This window comes from Papio anubis, chromosome 2 (genome assembly GCF_008728515.1).
Source record: "Papio anubis isolate 15944 chromosome 2, Panubis1.0, whole genome shotgun sequence".
In the NCBI taxonomy this organism is placed as follows: Eukaryota; Metazoa; Chordata; class Mammalia; order Primates; family Cercopithecidae; genus Papio; species Papio anubis.
In genome coordinates, this window is record NC_044977.1 from 119,432,268 (window position 1) to 119,451,441 (window position 19,174).

At 38.5% G+C, this 19,174-nt stretch overlaps 1 protein-coding gene across 5 annotated transcripts in view; it reads left to right on the top strand.

Annotated features, from left to right (window-relative positions):
- Positions 1-12,593, top strand: part of PLD1 (phospholipase D1) — a 211,496-nt gene extending 198,903 nt beyond the window's left edge. For all 5 annotated transcript variants that reach the window (XM_017955714.2, XM_009201360.4, XM_017955715.3 and 2 more), the window contains 2 exons: positions 7,685-7,802; positions 10,079-12,593. In XM_017955714.2, the coding sequence (XP_017811203.2) occupies positions 7,685-7,802; positions 10,079-10,303 (343 nt within the window). In that variant the 3' untranslated portion in view covers positions 10,304-12,593. The remainder of the gene's footprint in view (positions 1-7,684; positions 7,803-10,078) is intronic.
- The last annotated feature ends 6,581 nt before the right edge of the window (positions 12,594-19,174 follow it).

Consider the following 19,174-nt stretch of genomic DNA (forward strand, 5'->3'; position numbering starts at 1 on the left):
GTTTAGCAGAGGAGAATTTAAAAATTGGTACCCTGCCAATTAACCCATTGATTGCCTACTGCAGCATATGTAGAAGACAAATACTTCCTTTTGTAAGCTGGAATGTATGTCATATCTTTACAGTTCTGTGAGAACTTAAGAATTCTCTTTAAAGTCATGAGTTTCTTTATAACTTTTAAAATATATAATAATTATAGCAGGTAGAGGTTTTTGATTACAGCACATTTTTATGTACAAATTTGGCAAATACAGAAAACCAGTAAGAAAATTAAATTCATCTGTAATACCATTACCCTGTGCTAACAGTTTTAACATTTGATTTATGTCATTCTACTTTTTTGTTTATATAGATATTAACATACTGTATTCCTTTTTTAAAACAAAATTAGAATTTTGCAAGCCTACATGTTTTTTTATTATTTAAACAATGTTTCACACATTTTCCATGTCATCGAGTATTCTTCTATAATATGTTAATGGCTACATTATATTTTATTGTATGTGTATATCATAATTCCTTTAATCTCTCATTGTTTGGCGGATATTTTTGCTGATATAAAAAAATGGGTATCTTTGTGGATACCTTCTTGTTCACCTTCTTAATTGTCTTCTTTGATCTCTTCTTGTTATATCACTAACAATATTTTAGAGGGCTTATTCCTTCTATCTTGACTGAGTTTATTTAATCTTTACCAATTTGTTAGATTTCACATGGAATTTCACCATTTTAATTAACATTTTTTAGAGTTAAAAATGTGTTTATTAGCTATGTATAATTTTTTTCATGAATTGCCTAGCTTATTTGTGTCCTTTGCCCATTATGCTGGAAGGTTCAACTTTTTTTTTATTATTATTTTTATACAATTAAGGAGTACAGGTACAGTTTTGTTACATGGATATATTGTGTAGGGGTGAAGTCTGGGCTTTCAGCGTAACTATCACTGAAATAGTGTACATTGTACCCATTAGGTAATTTCTCATCCTTCACTCCACCTCCTACCCTCCCACCTTTTGGAGTCTCCAACGTCAGTTTTACCACTCTGAATATCCACGTGTATGTACTGTTTAGCTCGCACTTATAAGTGAGAACATGCAGTATTTGACTTTCTGTTATTTCGTTTAGGATAATGACTTCCACCTCCGTGCATGTTGCTTCAAAATACATGATTTCTTTTTTTATTTTTTTCACTCAGTTGCATAAAGTTTTGGGGGTTTTTTGTTTTTTAATACTTTAAGTTCTAGGGTACATGTGCACAACGTGCAGGTTTGTTACATATGTATACATGTGCCATGTTGGTGTGCTGCACTCATTAACTTGTCACTTACATTAGGTATATCTCCTAATGCTATCCCTCCCCGCTCCTCCCTTACCCCTCCCCACAATAGGCCCCAGTGTGTAATGTTCCCCTTCCTGAGTCCAAGTGATCTCATTGTTCCCACCTATGAGTGAGAACATGTGGTGTTTGGTTTTCTGTTCTTGCGATAGTTTGCTGAGAATGATGGTTTCCAGCTGCATCCATGTCCCTACAAAGGACACAAACTCATCCTTTTTTTGGCTGCATAGTATTCCATGGTGTATATGTGCCACATTTTCTTAATCTAGTCAGTCACTGATGGACATTTGGGTTGATTCCAAGTCTTTGCTATTGTGAATATTGCCGCAATAAACATACGTGTGCATGTGTCTTTATAGCAGCATGATTTATAATCCTTTGGGTATATACCCAGTAATGGGATGGCTGGGTCATATGGTACTTCTAGTTCTAGATCCTTGAGGAATCACCATACTGTTTTTCATAATGGTTGAACTAGTTTACAATCCCACCAACAGTGTAAAAGTGTTCTCCACATCCTCTCCAGCACCTGTTGTTTCCTGATTTTTTAATGATTCCCATTCTAACTGGTGTGAGATGGTATCTCATTGTGGTTTTGATTTGCATTTCTCTGATGGCCAGTTATGATGAGCATTTTTTCATGTGTCTGTTGGCTGTATGAATGTCTTCCTTTGAGAAGTGTCTGTTCATATCCTTTGCCCAGTTTTTGATGGGGTTGTTTGTTTTTTCTTGTAAATTTGTTCGAGTTCCTTGTAGGTTCTGGATATTAGCCCTTTGTCAGATGAGTAGATTGCAAAAATTTTCTCCCATTCTGTAGGTTGCCTGTTCATTCTGATGGTAGTTTCTTTTGCTGTGCAGAAGCTCTTTAGTTTAATTAGATCCCATTTGTCAATTTTGGCTTTTGTTGCCATTGCTTTTGGTGTTTTAGACATGAAGTCCTTGTCCATGCCTATGTCCTGAATGGTATTACCTAGGTTTTCTTCTAGGGTTTTATGGTATTAAGTCTAACATTTAAGTCTCTAATCCATCTTGAATTAATTTTCTTATAAGAAGTAAGGAAAGGATCCAGTTTCAGCTTTCTACTTATGGCTAGCCAATTTTCCCAGCACCATTTATTAAATAGGGAATCCTTTCCCCATTTCTTGTTTTTCTCAGGTTTGTCAAAGATCAGGTGGCTGTAGATGTGTGGTATTATTTCTGAAGGCTCTGTTCTGTTCCATTGGTCTATATCTCTGTTTTGGTACCAGTACCATGCTGTTTTGGTTACTGTAGCCTTGTAGTATAGTTTGAAGTCAGGTAGCGTGATGCCTCCAGCTTTGTTCTTTTGGCTTAGGATTGTCTTGGCAATGTGGGGTCTTTTTTGGTTCCATATGAACTTTAAAGCAGTTTTTTCCAATTCTGTGAAGAAAGTTATTGGTAGCTTAATGGGGATGACATTGAATCTATAAATTACCTTGGGCAGTATGGCCATTTTCACGATATTGATTCTTCCTATCCATGAGCATGGTATGTTCTTTCATTTGTTTGTGTCCTCTTCTATTTCCCTGAGCTGTGGTTTGTAGTTCTCCTTGAACAGGTCCTTCACATACCTTGTAAGTTGGATTCCTAGGTATTTTATTCTCTTTGAAGCTATTGTGAATGGGAGTTCATTCATGAGTTGGCTCTCTGTTTGTCTGTTACTGGTGTATAAGAATGCTTGTGATTTTTGCACATTGATTTTGTATCCTGAGACTTTGCTGAAGTTGCTTATCAGCTTAAGGAGATTTTGGGCTGAGACGATGGGGTTTTCTAAATATGCAATCATGTCATCTGCAAACAGGGAAAATTTGACTTCTTCTTTTCCTAACTGAATACCCTTTATTTCTTTCTCTTGCCTGATTGCCCTAGGCAGAACTTCCAACACTATGTTCAAAATACATGATTTCATTCTTATTTATGGTTGAGTAGTGTTCTATGGTGTGTGTGTACGTACATGTGTGTGTGTTTTCTTTATCTAATTGCCTGCTTAAGGACACTTAGGTTGATTCCAACACTGTGCTATTGTGAATAGTGCTGTGATAAACATACAAGTGCAGGTGTCGTTTTTATGACACCTTGGGTAGGTACCCAGTTGTGGGATTGCCGTATTGAATGATAGTTCTATATTTAACTCTTTGAGAAATCTCCATACTGCCTCCCATAGAGGTTATACTAATTTATATTACCACCAACAGTGTATATGCGTTCCCTTTTCTCCTCATCTTTTTGACTTTTTAGTAATCGTCATTCTGATTGGAGTGAAATGGTATCCTGTTGTGGTTTTAATTTTCATTTATCTGATAATGAATGATGTTCAGCATTTTTTTATGTTTCTTGGCCGCTTGTATGTCTTCTTTTCAAAAATGTCTTTTCATTGTCTTTTGCCCACTTTTTAATGGGGTTGTTTTTTAACTTCCTTTTAATGATTTATAAGTATTTGAAATATGTGTAGGATGCTTATTCCTTTGTCATATGTGTTGCAAATTTGGTTTGCCTGTTGCCTTTTAGTCATCTTTGGAGAATTTAGGGGAAATTTTTCAATTCTTATTAATCAAATCAGTCTGTTTTTTTTCTTTTTTGTTCCCACCTGCCTTTTCCTATATACTTAGAATAGCTTCCTCAGCCTAAGATTAAACATTTACTTGTATCTTCTCCTGGTGCTTGTTTGACTTTACTTTTTACAATTAACATCTGCAGTGTATTTTAGTGTAAGAGGTGAGGTCGGGGTCCTGACTTCTTTTCTCAACTAACCAGCTGATCTGGAACCTTATGATATGTAGTAGGATTCTTTGCCTCTGTTATCCGCAGTCCACCTTTAAGATACACTGAATCGCAATCTATTCTGGCTTCTCGCTTGTCTCTCTGTTATGCTATATAGAAAGTCGGTTTACTTGCATGCCAGTGTGATACCATGTTATTAATGTGGCTGTGAATTGTAACACTACTTTTTGCCATACCACTTCTTCAAATTAGTATTCTTTTTCAAAATAATCTTGGTTATTCATAAACATTGATTCTTACACATGGACTTCAGAATTTTTTTTTTTTTTTTTTTTTTGAAACAGAGTCTAACTCTGTCGCCCAGGCTGGAGTGCAGTGGTGCGATCTTGGTTCACTGCAAGCTCTGCTTCCCAGGTTCACAGCATTCTCCTGCCTAAGCCTCCCGAGTAGCTGGGACTACAGGCGCCCGCCACCACGCCCGGCTACTTTTTGTATTTTTAGTAGAGGCGGGGTTTCACTGTGTTAGCCAGGATGGTCTTGATCTCCTGACCTTGTGATCTACCCGCCTGGGCCTCCCAAAGTGCTGGGATTACAGGAGTGAGACACCACGCCTGGCCTAGAATTGTTTACTCAAGTTCTCTCAAATTCTTATTAGTTTTATAAAATTGGAATTATAGCAGATTTAGAGATGAATAAAAAGAATTGACGCCTTTATAATATTGAGTCATCTTGTTGAAGAACAAGGAATGGGCTTCAATTTATATGAATATTTTATTGTTCTTCAATAAAGCTTTAGATTTTTATTATTGGTGGGGAGGAAGATTATTCTACAGTAAAGAATTCATTTTTTTAATGCTGATCCTATACTTATGCTAACTTTGTTTCTAGGTGCTTTTTCTTTGCATCTTTCAAATTGTGTTAAAGAGGCAGTTCTTAAACAATGATTTTCACTTTGCCCCAACGGCAATGCAGATAATATATTTAAAAGCACTACAAAAACGTTCTGTCAATTTTAGCCTCTTTTTATTAGGAAACATTCCCAAAGATAAATATTGTGGCCTTGACTACAACCATTTTTTTCACTTAAAAAATGCAGTTTCACTCCGTTTTCCATCTGGCCTATTTTAAAATAGAAATAGAGAGACATATTTCAATGTGAAATCAATTCTAAATAGAGACAAGATCAAACATGTACGAAATTTCACAACTGTGAGCTGAACAGTTCAAGTCCTAGAAAATTATCCAAACTTTGCAGATACAACCATCACTCAAGAGAAACCATTGTCCACACAATTAGGGCTCAGAATCATTTAAAGTGATAGATATGAGGAATGGAAAGAACAGAAATATTTGTTTGTGGTTTTCCTACTGTCCCACTTTTTGTGATGAATAAGCAAATATTAAATAATTTTCATTAAATACGTCAACATAAAATTAAACTAGTTTTCTCTCAAATTTTAGTCCTCAAAAGAACACCCAGAGTACTTCATATTATTTTTACTCTGCATTTAATATAAATTTCTTATAATTAAAATACTGACAGGGAAAATAATATATTGCCTATTTTAGACTTATTTAAATACTTTTTCTACAAACAAGCCCTTACCTGATAGTTTGGTGGACACATTGGCTTATCTCTTGCTCTAATTTAAAAGCAAAGTCACAGAAAAACTCTTTCTGCTCAATTTTCAGCTTCTTAAATCTGGCCCAAATCAAAGGTATTATAATAATTGACTTACTGTCATCATTTGTACTGTCATTCACATTTGATGCAGTAAAATTTTGCTTTGGGTCTCAATTAGCAGCCAATGTCTATGTGCAAACATCTCTTAAATCTTTTTTTAAAAAAGTTATTCTCATGTAGTCTGAAGGAGGCATTATTTGAAGTGGAAACAGAACTTTGAGGTTATAAAAGTCAAGAATCCTAGAAAGCCTATGGTGCCAGATCCATTAAAAAATTTTTTTATATAGTGGAAATAGTGCAGACTAAAACTAAAATGAGTGTCCTTTAATATCTACAGAATTGTACTTTTTCAGGAGTTGATAATGTTGGAGAACACTGGGAACATATGCATGCTTAATAGTGTATGTTTTGGTACAGCCTTTCTTGCAGTAATTTGCATATTCTCTGACCCAAGAATTTTAATTCTAAAATTTCTTCTAATGAAATAATCACAGAAATGTACAAAATCACATATGATGAATCAACTATGGTCACTGGAACACTGTTTATAATAATGGGAAATTGGAAATTACCCAAAAGTCGGTAATAAAATAATTGGTTCAATAAATTTCACATGATGGGAAACTCTGCAGCCATTAAAATGATGATGCAAATCTACATTTATTTAAATACAAAGAGGGTAACAATATAATGATATCTAGTTGTTAAATCCGGTGGTCAATTCTTATCTGAATTGGACAGCTCTCCTTGACGTACTTCTTTGTGTGGTTTCAGGATCCCACATCCTCTGGCTTTTCTCCAGCCTCACTGGTTCCTCCTCCTCTCCCTTACTGTTGATGTGCACCCAGTCCTCTTCTCTGTCTGTACTCACTTATTTGGTGAACTCAGAAAAAAATACAGCCTTTGAGCACATGGGTGAGGACAATTCTCAGATTTATATCTCTAAACAAGCCTTGTCTCCCAAACCCCAGTTCCATTTATCTGCTGCCTACTCAGCACTGCCACTTGCATCTTTATAGATGTCTCAACAGGCTCAAAATCGAATTCCTGATCTCCCACAAACCAGCTCTACCCACAGAATTCCCTATCTCAGCTAAAGGCGACTACAGCTGTACATTATTATAGTTGCTCAAGACAAAAACCTTGCAGTCATCTTTGACGCCTCACTTTTTAACACACCCTACATTCACTCTGTCAGTAAAACCTGTTGGGTCTATCTTCATCTCCACTGCCACCCAGGCCCAAGTCACCATCGTATCTCACCTGGATTATGGGAGTAACTCCTAAATGGGCTCCCTGTTTCAACCCTTGCACCCTAGAGTGTGTTCTCAATACAGCAGCCGTATTTTAATATGTAAGTCAGATTCTGTCACTCCTTTTATATTTCATTTAATATAAAAGCCAAAGCCCTTACAAGGCCAATTTTCCTATTGCTCTTTCCAGATAGCACAGGTCTTCTTGGTATTATTTCAGCCCATCGAGTATGTGGGAAAAGGACTTTGCCCTTGGTTTGAGTTCTAGCTCCATTACTAGTGTGCCTCGAGACGTTAGTTTCCCATCTACAGAAGAAGAATCATCTGTCCTGTCTACCACACAGGATTAAGGTGAAAGTGTTTTTTAATCCTAAAGGCTTCTCTAAGTACAAGGGTTATTATAATTTTCAAATGTCACTTCTAAAACTTGTCTCATTTGCTTCAGAAGTTTTTGTTATGTCTAGTCCCCTGTTTATGTATGGTCAATTCAGACAATAGTTCCTTTTATGTCAGGCACTCTGAGGATATGCGAGTAGCCAGGTCATGATCTCTCAAATAATTTGCATATATGTATATATATATTTGCATATGTAGAGATAGGTAATAATAGACATATATCCTGCAACAAACTGCTTTATCCCAGTTACTCAATGTGAAGGTCACTTGTATTTCAGGGTCGTCCTTGGCTATCTTGATGACCCAAGTGAGGACATTCAGGATCCAGTGAGTGACAAATTCTTCAAGGAGGTGTGGGTTTCCACAGCAGCTCGAAATGCTACAATTTATGACAAGGTGAAGTTCACATATTCCTCCCCCCTTTCTTTTCACTGAATCTCATCACAAAAAGCATATTGTTATTTCTGCATATTATCGGTACAGGGTATTCTTAATACATGTAAAAAAACTAATACATTTCCAGGTTGTAGTAAAATGCCTCTTTGTGGACCCTGAAAAACAACAGCAAAAAGCATCATGGATTTTGGTTTAGAAAAGGCTTTAGCAGCATTCTAATCTCTCCTGTGATGCAGGAATCCCATCGGCAGCATCCTTAGCACCTGGTTACCCAGCCTTTGTACATGTCTAGTGACAAAGAGAAGAGGGGCAGATGGCATCAAAAAATAAGCCACAGCTGAGTTCAGCCTAGCTCAAGTTGCTGGTATTATAACCTTGTATATAGTGACTTGACTTTCTGAGTCTCTTTTTCCTCTCCTATAAATTGGGAGGAATATTCACAAGGGTAGTTATGAGGACAAAGAATAGTCTAGTGAATGTTTTTGGCACATAGTGTATAGTAAACAGTATTCATCCTTATGATGAAGCTTGTTAATATTAATAACAAGACATGTCATTTGTTGGACAGCTCTAGTTTTAGAAAGGTGTTTTTTTTGTTGTTTTTTTTTTTGTTTTTTTTTTTTGAGACGGAGTCTTGCTGTGCTCCCAGGCTGGAGTGCAGTGGCGTGATCTCGGCTCACTGCAAGCTCCGCCTCCCGGGTTCACGCCATTCTCCTGCCTCAGCCTCCCAAGTAGCTGAGACTATAGGCGCCCGCCACCACACCCGGCTAGTTTTTTGTATTTTTAGTAGAGACGGGGTTTCACCATGTTAGCCAGGATAGTCTTGATCTCCTGACCTCGTGATCCACCGCCTCGGCCTCCCAAAGTGCTGGGATTACAGGCTTGAGCCACCGCGCCCGGCCTAGAAAGGTGTTTTAACACCAGCTCCATTTGATGCATACCAAATGTATCGCCTGTGAAGTCTACCCTTTGGTTATAATAAAAAATGTAAAAGAGTTAAGAGTTGTGTAACAGTGGAACAAGTTACTTCAAAAAGTAGCTAGTTGCCCATCAGGGAAAAATATACAAGCTGTGTTCTAGCCAAGACTAATTGACCATCTGTGAGAAGCTGGATAAGTCTGTGTTCTTCTTCGTGATTTCCAGGTACAGACGTGAACCTCTTTTTAAAAAATTAGGGAAAATACGCAATTTTTGTCTTAGAGCTCCTTCCAACAGCGAGACTTATTATTCTTACTTAAACATGTCTACTATCTGTATAACCTTATTTCTTTTCTTTTCTTTCTTTCTTTTTTTTTTTTCTTTAAATTGACATGGAGTCTCGCTGTGTTGCCCAGGCTGGAGTGCAGTGGCATGATCTCGGCTCACTGCAATCTCTACCTCCTGGGTTCAAGTGATTCTCCTGCCTCAGCCTCCCGAGTAGCTGGGACCACCACACTCGGCTAATTTTTGTATTATACAGGCTGGTCTTGAACTCCTGACCTCAAGTGATCCACCCACCTTAGCCTCTCAAAGTACTGGGATTACAGGCATGACCCAATGCTCCTGGCCCCTGTATAACCTTATTTCATCCTGAGGACTGAAGGCTGTGATCGAATAGGTCATGCGCATAGAGTCATTAAAATGTAATTTTACAAATGCAGTGCACAGCCTTATTTGAGTCCTGGATTTGGGGGAAAACATCTATAAAAGACATTTTGGGGATAACAGGATAAATTTGAATATGAAGCATAACTTAAATGACATTATATAATTAATTTTCTTAGGTGTGAGAATAGTATTGTGATTATATAGGCACATGTCCTTATTCTTAAGAAATACATGCAGAAGTATTCAGGGGTGAAGTGTTATGATATCCAAAACTCATTTTCAACTGGCAAAGTAAGTGTTACATATTAACAATTGATAATGCTATGTAAAGGCACAGATATGAACCTCTTTCAAGAAAAGTTAGGGAAAATATAACATGCAATATTATTCTTAGACCAGAATCTCCAGTGAAATCCAGGGATGATGATTATAAAAAAAAATTAACTTTAATGTGGGGTAACATTAGTGTAATTTCTTGCCACTAGCCATGACTTTTTTAAATGGAAGCAAATCTACTTATGTGTAGCACGTAAGATAACCAACTCTTAAATCAGGTCTGTGCTGTAACATAAGACTAATAATATGCTTCATACAACAGAGGTCTTGTCTGTTGGAATAATTATTTTCCATAAAGGGCATGTGCTCGCTCTTAAACTTTTTGTTCATTTTTCTATTTATGTTCTAATCAGGTGTTCCGGTGCCTTCCCAATGATGAAGTACACAATTTAATTCAGCTGAGAGACTTTATAAACAAGCCCGTATTAGCTAAGGAAGATCCCATTCGAGCCGAGGAGGAACTGAAGAAGATCCGTGGATTTTTGGTGCAATTCCCCTTTTATTTCTTGTCTGAAGAAAGCCTACTGCCTTCTGTTGGAACCAAAGAGGCCATAGTGCCCATGGAGGTTTGGACTTAAGAGATATTCATTGGTAGCTCAAGGACTTCCACCCTGAAGACCACACTGCACACAGTGACTTCCTAGAGGTGTCATAGCCAAAGCCAGGCCCGATGCATTCTCGTATCCAACCCAAGGACCTTTTGGAATGACTGGGGAGGGCTGCAGTCATACTGATGTAAGGACTCTGAACGTCAGCAAGGCTTCATAATTCCTTCTGCCTAACCTTGTAAAAAGGGGGCTGCATTCTTGTTGGTTGCATGTACTCCGTTGAGTATATACATATACTCATTTGAGTATGTGTTGAGTAAAACACATATTCAAATTCCATAACATATACCAAAACCCGTTTCCTTTGTAACAAGAATTTACCTATAACTGTGATCTAGATTGCCAAAAGATGTCTGAATCTCCTTATTCTTCTCTGATCTTCATTTATACAGCCAGTGTATAGCTGGACCTGCCCTCATCTTGCAGTTCATACAGGCACTGTTTGAGAAATTGTTTATTACTAGAAGTTGTAATGCTGCTTCAAGATTTTTCATGGTTACCTGGGATGCCCCTGCTCATCTGGTCCTGAAGTAGTAACATTCACCCAAATGATGACATATTCCTTACTCCTTTTCAGTCACTGTACGAACAAGGCAGACTTTAGCCTACACAGTAGACTGTGGTAGGCACTTCTGATAACATTGATACTATATCTTGACACCACGAAGCAACAGGAAGGAATAACTTCCAATATTGAGACAGAGATTTATTTCATTTTGCTCCCAAAGGCACTGACAAGATGAGTCCTTGTGATTAGGCCCACCTGATCAAATGTAAAAACATGCGTGGGATATTCGATTACATAGCAACCAGATAAAACTGAGAGCACATAGCCTTCGGAAACCCCCAAGGTGTCAAGGGGGATCAGATCCAGATAAGAGAAGATGATTCCTTCTAGTCCTATAAAATTTCCTGTCATCCGTAGCTGCTGGGTGGATTGAAATTTGATTTCTACATTTCAAAATCAAACCAGTGAATACAATTTGTCTTCTCAAGAGAATCAGAGGCATCATAACTCCTACCAAGCTAGTATGAGTCTAACCTTGTTTGACATTCAGCTCTACTGCTACATAATCTTCTTTGAGAAAAATTAATTGATTATAAAATATATGCTATTTCACTTGCATTATTAAATATATATTAACCCCTCTCACCAGGGCTTCCAGTGAAGTTACAATGCCCTAGTCTGTGAATTATCCTGGAAATGTGTTTTTCCTTTTCGGATGATAGAGTACCCTTTGGTAAACTAAATTTTACTAAGCAGAACAACTCTGACAGTCTGAAGAGTTAATGTGGGTTCTCATAAGGCCTGTCCCTGTAAAACAAAGTGCAGGTGTAATGATTATACGTGTCTATAGATTACCTGGACAGACTCCTCTTTGGGTTGTTCTTCAGAGAAGCAAGCAGCTGATCCCTGTTTTCATGAAGCTAATACTTCAGTTGGAAAAATTAAACAGGAGCACAAAGTCAGGGATAGGGGTTAGCGGAAGAGAGAAATAGTGTCACATCAAGGAGAGGATCTCATAGCTAGGGAACATTTCACAAATAAGGTGAGATTTTGTAACCAATAATAAAAACGAATGTTTTTATAAGTAAATAACTTATTTTTCATATGGCTATAGATGGTAAAATGACTTCATTCTATAGCCATTGTAAATAAGAATTTGCTACTGATGAAAGAAGTTTAGATTGGCATTTGAAGTATTGAGTGTATAGGATCGCTAAGGATTTCTTAGATTTTATATTTGAATATTTTTTAAACCTTAGAGGAAACAACAAACTGGCTCTTGATTTTGAGCACCCTACTCTCATGAAAAATAGAAGGCTGAAAGGACCCTTTCCCTTATAAGTAATTTAATCCAATTTCTCCCCATTTTATACATGAGGAAACTGAGGCTCAGATCAGATGAGGACTCACTTAAATCCACTCAATATGTAGATGGTAGAGCTGGGACTAGCAACATTGCTGCAGCCTACTGTTGGCCTCTCTCTTCACTTTATCATTGCCCAAGAATGAGGATATGCAGTAAACAGATTTCAGGCAAGATATCTCTAAGCTGTTTTGAACCCTCTGATATTTTGTATTTATGTGTTCGTCTGTCCCCCTACTAGAATGTAAGCTCCATGGGGCAGGGACTTCACTGTATTTTGTTCATAGTGTATACCCAGAACCTGGACCAGTGCTTGGCACATAGAAGATGTCAATAAATGCTTGTAGAATTAATAAACAAGGTGAAGGAGAGAGCTAATGAAATGAAAATCTTAGCTTCATATAAGAAGTCTTACTACTGCTTTCTATGGCAAGTTTCTTTTCTATTGCATCTTCCCAAAGGCAAGATGCTTATCTGCAAAGAGGTGATAAGATTTACTTGGAGGGATTTTATGGAAAATTCAGTGCAATATTTGCTTTTTTTTTTTTTTTTTTTTTTTTTGCAGTAGCAGTTTACATAGTACAGCATTCTGCAAAAATTGCATGAAATGTGGACACAAGATGTACTGTATGACTTAATTACCTGTCATTCTCTGACACCATTACTACCTACTAGAAGTTCAAATAATTTATCTTTAACATTGCAATATCTGATAAACCTTTTAAAATGTGAATAATTCAAAGCCTTGAAAATCTATCATGAATCTGCTCAACATTTCAAAGTGACTATTTTGAAATGCCTATAAATGCTATATACCTGACATCCTGCTAATTTCTGTAATAATTTTTGTTTTCAAGGGGGAAAAATTCTAGTATTACAAAAAATGAATGATGGAAAGTGGCCATGGTCTATTAAAGCTATTCAGATTGGCCATGGTCAGTCAGTCATCGGAGGATAGCCTTAGCATAGCAAGTCTGGTGCAGGCGTTTGTTCTAAATCTAGTGTCCAGCTCGTGACTCACCCTTCAGTGGGATGTTTTTAATTCCCACCTGTAATGCATCACAGGGAGGCATGTAGAGCTGGTCATTAGATAATTGTGTGGCATACTGGAAAACAAAATGTTTATTTTCAAAGCACCTTTGAAAGGAAATTTCATCTATAGGTCCTCAAAATATGGACAGTTAATTTCTTATGTGAGAACTTAGGAAATTATAATATCATGAATTAATACTTTTCCAGATGAAAACAACAAGCTGAGAAGTCATTTTGCAGATGTAAGACTAGGAAAAATAGATTTTATGTATATAGAGCCTGAACTTTTTCTGCATCTCTCCTCATTTCTTATATTTTTTTTCTTTTTCTTTGTTTCTTTTCTTTCCTCTCTTTCTCTCTTTTTTTTTTTTTTTTTTTTTTTTTTGAGCCTGGGTCTTGCTCTGTGGCCCAGGCTGGCAGTGGTGTGATCTCCACTGCAACATCTGCCTCCTGGGCTCAAGCAATCCTCCCACCTCAGCCTCCTGAGTAGGTGGGACTACCGGTGCATGCTGCCACACCCAGCTAATTTTCGTATTGTTTGTACAGATAGCATTTTTCCATGTTGCCTAAGCTGGTCTCGAACTCCTAAGCTCAATCTATCCACCTGCCTTGGCCTCCCGATGCCAGGCATTCAGATTGCTTGAGCTCCCTCCCCTGTGCTGGGATTGCAGGCGTGAGCCACCACACTGGCCTCCTCATTCCTTATTCCTTCAGTCTCTTCCTACCACAGCACCTTCTTATTATGTAAAAATTATTTCAGAAGCCAAGAACAAGTATCCTGGAAAAAAAAAATTAGGCCTTATATTAGTCTGCTCAGGCTGCCAAAACAAGATGCCCTAGACTGGGTGGCTTACACAACGGAAGTTTATTTTCTCACAGTTCCAGAGACAGGAAGTTGGAAATCAAGGTGCCTGTATGGTAGGTTTCTGGTGAGGACTCTTCCTGGCTTCTCGGCCACCTTCTCACTGTGTGCTCACATGGCCTCCTCTTTGTGTGAGCACAGGAGGCAAAGGGCAAACTCTCTGGTGTCTCTTCTTCCAAGGCCACTAATCCCATCATGAGCACCCTACTCTCATGACGTCATCTAACTCGACCTCCCAAAGGCCCCATTTCCAAATACCATCACATCAGAGATACGGGCTTCACATGAGCTGGGAGGGAAGACACAAACATCTATAATAAATATTCACTTAACTCATACTTTAAAGTGACTGGCAAAATACAATTTTTTCACACAGGTCATTGTTCTTTTTAACTTCCCTGATCTGATGTGGCACCTGAGCATTTTCTGGTACCTGTCACCCTCTGTAGCAGGGATGACAAGGACCCGTCATGTCTCCTTATTCCTCTACTATTTCTTATACAAAAGGAGCAAATGCTAAAGGATTTTAAGTGTGCTTAGTATATATTTGTATTTCCTTGGAATATTCATTGAGGTCAACTACTACTGAAGTTTGGTGATCTAAAATGAGTTTACCCAGGCCTGGGCCTTGAGAAATTCTTGAATCTAGAAATCCACTGGAAAAGGAACTCATCTGCCTGTATGAATAAGAGGCAAGTAGAAGAATCAATAGATTTGCATTTTTTTAAAAAGGGGCAAGTAGGTAATATGATTCTTACTCTCAATTTAATTCATATGTAAGATGTTCCTGGTTTTCACTTGAGATTGGAAGGATTCATTAAAGGATCAAAAATTCCCAGCTTAATTTTATAGGTTATTTTATTTTTCCTTTATACCATTTATAATTTTTAACTTAAAAGTAATCAAACATTGGATAAATGAAAATCTATCACATTAAATTTATTATTTTATTTTATTTTATTTTTGAGATAGAGTTTCACTCTTGTTGCCCAGGCTGGAGTGCAGTGGTGCAATCTTGGCTCACTGCAACCTCCACTTCCTGGGTTCAAGCAATTCTCCTGCCTCAGCCTCCCGAGTAGCTGGGATTACAGGTGCCTGCCACCACACCTGGCTAATTTTGTTGTTGTTTTTGTTTGTTTGTATTTTTAGTAGAGACGTGGTTTCATAATATTGTCCAACCTGGTCTTGAACTCCTGACCTCAGGTGATCCACCCCCTTGGCCTCCCAAAGTGCTGGGATTACAGGCGTGAGCCACTGCACCCAGCCACACTAATCATTTTAAACCTTTAAGTTTTAGAATTAGATTGAATGGTAGTCCAATCAAAACATGGGCTTAATCACTCTTCCCTATTTCCAAGCAACTATCATTCTTCACTTTATTCTAGACGAGTGCATTTAAGTGAATGTCATCCTAGCTCTGTGTAATGCTAAGAAATACAACATCATACTCTCCCAATGTATATTCCACTTGGATTCTTCACATAAAATGGACTAGACCAACAGCACTGATGCTCTGCATTTTAAAAATTCATTTCAAATTATTTCAGTTGGAGCACACGCACACTCTGACACAAATAGCAAATATTGGGTGATGAACATCCATTCAGAGTATCCAGATATTCTGGAGAGAACTGGAGCTCATAGCCTTCCCTCCAGGGCAAGTTTGGCAAACTAAGTCTAGGCCTCCTCTTTTTGTATATAAAACATTATTGAAACACAGCCACAACCATTCACTTATATCCCATCACGATTGTATGATCCATAAATCCTAAAATATTACTATCATTAAGACAAAATTTGCTGATCCTTCCTACAGAAAGCAGAAGATATCCAGACAGGGTACCTCATTCAGACAGACTTGCAGGAGTTTTAATCTCCTCCGTTAGCAGAGTTTTCAATTCTCCCTATCCCAGGCCCCAACAATTTACAATGTGTTTATTATACGAACACAGCCAAGTCCTTTCAGGAATTAAAATTACATGGTTTTTTTGGTTCTGGAAAGAGAAGTAGTCGGCTAAAGCAGCTATCTCCCAGACAAGCACTCATCAACATGCATGGTGGAACATGCTTGTAACTGAAGTGTAATGAAGATGAGGAGGGATAGGCCTAGGTGTTTGTATTTATAATTGGAATTGTGAAATCAAGAAACTTGTTTTCTCTGAATTTTCCTTCTGTGAAGTGTTGGAAATGATACATGTATCCCTTCGTAACTTCACAGTCAGTGCTTTCTATATCCCTTAACTACTTTTTCTTTAAATATCAATTAATTGAGCAATTATAAGTGTGATATCAGCAATGTCCCTCTATTTGAAAATAAGATTCCTCTTTCTGCATGTGGGGCTTTTGGAGCCAGTATGCTGTATGTCTCAGATGAAGACAGCAATGTGTGCCTCTAGAGACCTCCTCTGCACACAAGCATGGGTCCCCCCGAAGGCCCGTTATAGATTCAGGGTGCATTACAGAGGCATAGCTCCCTGCCCCCTGCCCAGGCCTCTCTCACCTTAAAGTGTACTGATACCATGATGAGGTGAATTTCTTTTAAAAGACTAACGTGGCATTCGATAAGAACATATTGAGCGGGGCCCAGTCAGGATGCTGGGGTCGCACCAGTGAACAAGTCAAACCAGGTTCTCCTCCTTTGTGGTGCTCTCCCTTTAGCAAATGGAGACTACAAAGCTATTTCCATCCTGAACATAAGAAAATGCATGAAATAAGATGCAATTGGGTGGAAGTGTAAGAATTTTCCCAAGCTAGGGAGAATGGCAAAGACTGATAAATGCTGAAGACACCAGAGTATGAACCAGGAAGCAACAATATTACTAGTACCAATAACAATAATAATAGTTAAGATTAGTAGTGGCTTTGTTGGTCACAGCCTCTTCTAGGCACTTCACATTTTAGTTCATTGACTACTTTGATAACTGGCTGTCTGCAGCTCAGGGGGCCAAACATACACCAGTGCTCTCTGAACTCTGAGACTGGCTTCCACCTCCACTTAAAGCCCCTGCAGCCTTACATATAACCCCCAGGCCCATGAGGTATAAGTGTGGAACTAACCAGCAAGTAGTAGTGGGAAGAGCATGGGCTTCAACATTACTGAGCTCACCTAAAAGCTTGGCCTTACCATTTGCCAGCAGTGAGAGTTCCTTGAGCAGATGAACCTCTCTGAGGTTTTCAGCAGCGTGGTAATAAGGCCATGGAAGACCTAGCAAAAAGCACAGTGTCCAGCATATAGTGGGTGCCTTCTAGCAAATCAGTGCTAGCTGCTGCAACTACCTTTCACTATTCTCTTAAAGTAAGGGCATCTTGAAGGGAGAGGACACACACAACCCATGACCACATCTTTGGTCTGGATGTTAGGTCATCCAGACCAAATTGCCGAAGAAACTAGAAGAGCTACTCAACTGAACCCAGCCCAAAACGCTGACCCACAGAATTAGAAGCAAATAAAATTGTCCCTATCTTAGCCACTAAGTTTTAGTGTGGTTTGTGACACAGCAATAGATCATTGATGGAGTCAAGCTTCTTCAGGGTATTCTGTTTTTCCTTTTTTACACTCTAATTGCTCTATGATCTTCTGCCTTCTGGCTTCTAGCCACTCCACTGAAACTGATCCACCTCTGTTTTTCTACTCTTTAGTAATATATAAGTGCAGGAAAACAGCTTGTTGCATGATAAGAATGACACCCATCCTGAAGCGAAACTGCCATGCCAATGGATGTTTGATTCCTGCATACCAAGGTGTTCTGCAGCAAGGTTCTTAAACAATGCCTGTAGCATAAATAACCCCTCATAAAGATGCTTATCTCACCTCCCTCTAGCCCAGATCTCTCTCCTAAACTCCAGACATACCTGAAGATTAGATATTTCTACCTGCTTTCTTCACATGCTCCTCAAACTCAACAACACAGCCGATCCAAAATGGCAACCATCATTAATACTCTCTTCCGGTCCCTGGTCAATGCTCCCACAGGGCTCCTTCTGTTACTCCTCATATTAAGGAACAGCCCCACCAGTCACCGACTGCCAAACTGGAAAATAATTATCATGATTGATTCCTCCCTTTCTCTTACGTTCTTCATGTCATTAGCCACCAAGTCTATCAATTCCACTACCTCAATGTCTCCCAATTGCTTTCAGTTATTTTTCCTCCCAATGCCACTTCCTACTCTACCTTGGTCACCATCACCTCGTCTGCATTAACTAGTCTGTCAATTCTGGTCATTCCCAGATATATTCATTGCAGTCAGAGATATTTGTTAAATGTAAATCTGGTCATGTCTTTTCCAGCTTAAATTCCTTTGAGAGATTTTGTTTTAGGGTAAAGTCCTAAAAAGGTTCTGCAAGGCTCTTTATAGACTGCCCCTTCCTTAATCCTCCAGCTGAATCACCTCCAGCTGCCACTCTTCTTTTGAGCAATACTTAATTTGGCTCCTGTATATCCCTTTCTTCTGACTTTCTTAAAGCCTATTTTTTTTTTCTCCTAAGTAGCCTTCTTTGACCTCCCCGCCTCTGGCTTAGTACTGTGGCCTCCTGGGTGCCACCACAGCATGCTGTCCTTTTCACGGCATTCCCACACCATATATGATGCCTGCTACAGTAGTACCCTGAGCTCTAAGCAATGGGAGCTCATGAACCATGACTGTCTTGGGCATTGGGGCACCCCCAGAACCTAATGTACTTCAGACAGACCAGATGCATAATAGATAGTTGGTAGAGAAAATGAATAAATCTGAAAAAGAGATGGATGGAAAAAGAGAAAGATAGCAGATTGCTGCGCACTTGCCAAGACCTAGGAAGAATAGAAGTCTTTACACTGTGTCACTGCCTGAGCTAGAAAGGCCACATTTAAATTGACAATAAAAAGGAGAAGGTGTATAGTAGGGCTGTCTACTGTGGCAACTTCATTCTCAGCCAGCCTCTCAAATGGTCAAGGGCAACCAGCAAGAGGTGAAGCAAATGGGAACCTGTGCTGATTGCATTAATTTTATATCTTGTTCCATTACTAGGGAATTGAGAAATGGCAGAGTCGGAGGGGAAGAAAAGTTTGGTTTTACACATCTTGGCATTTGACTG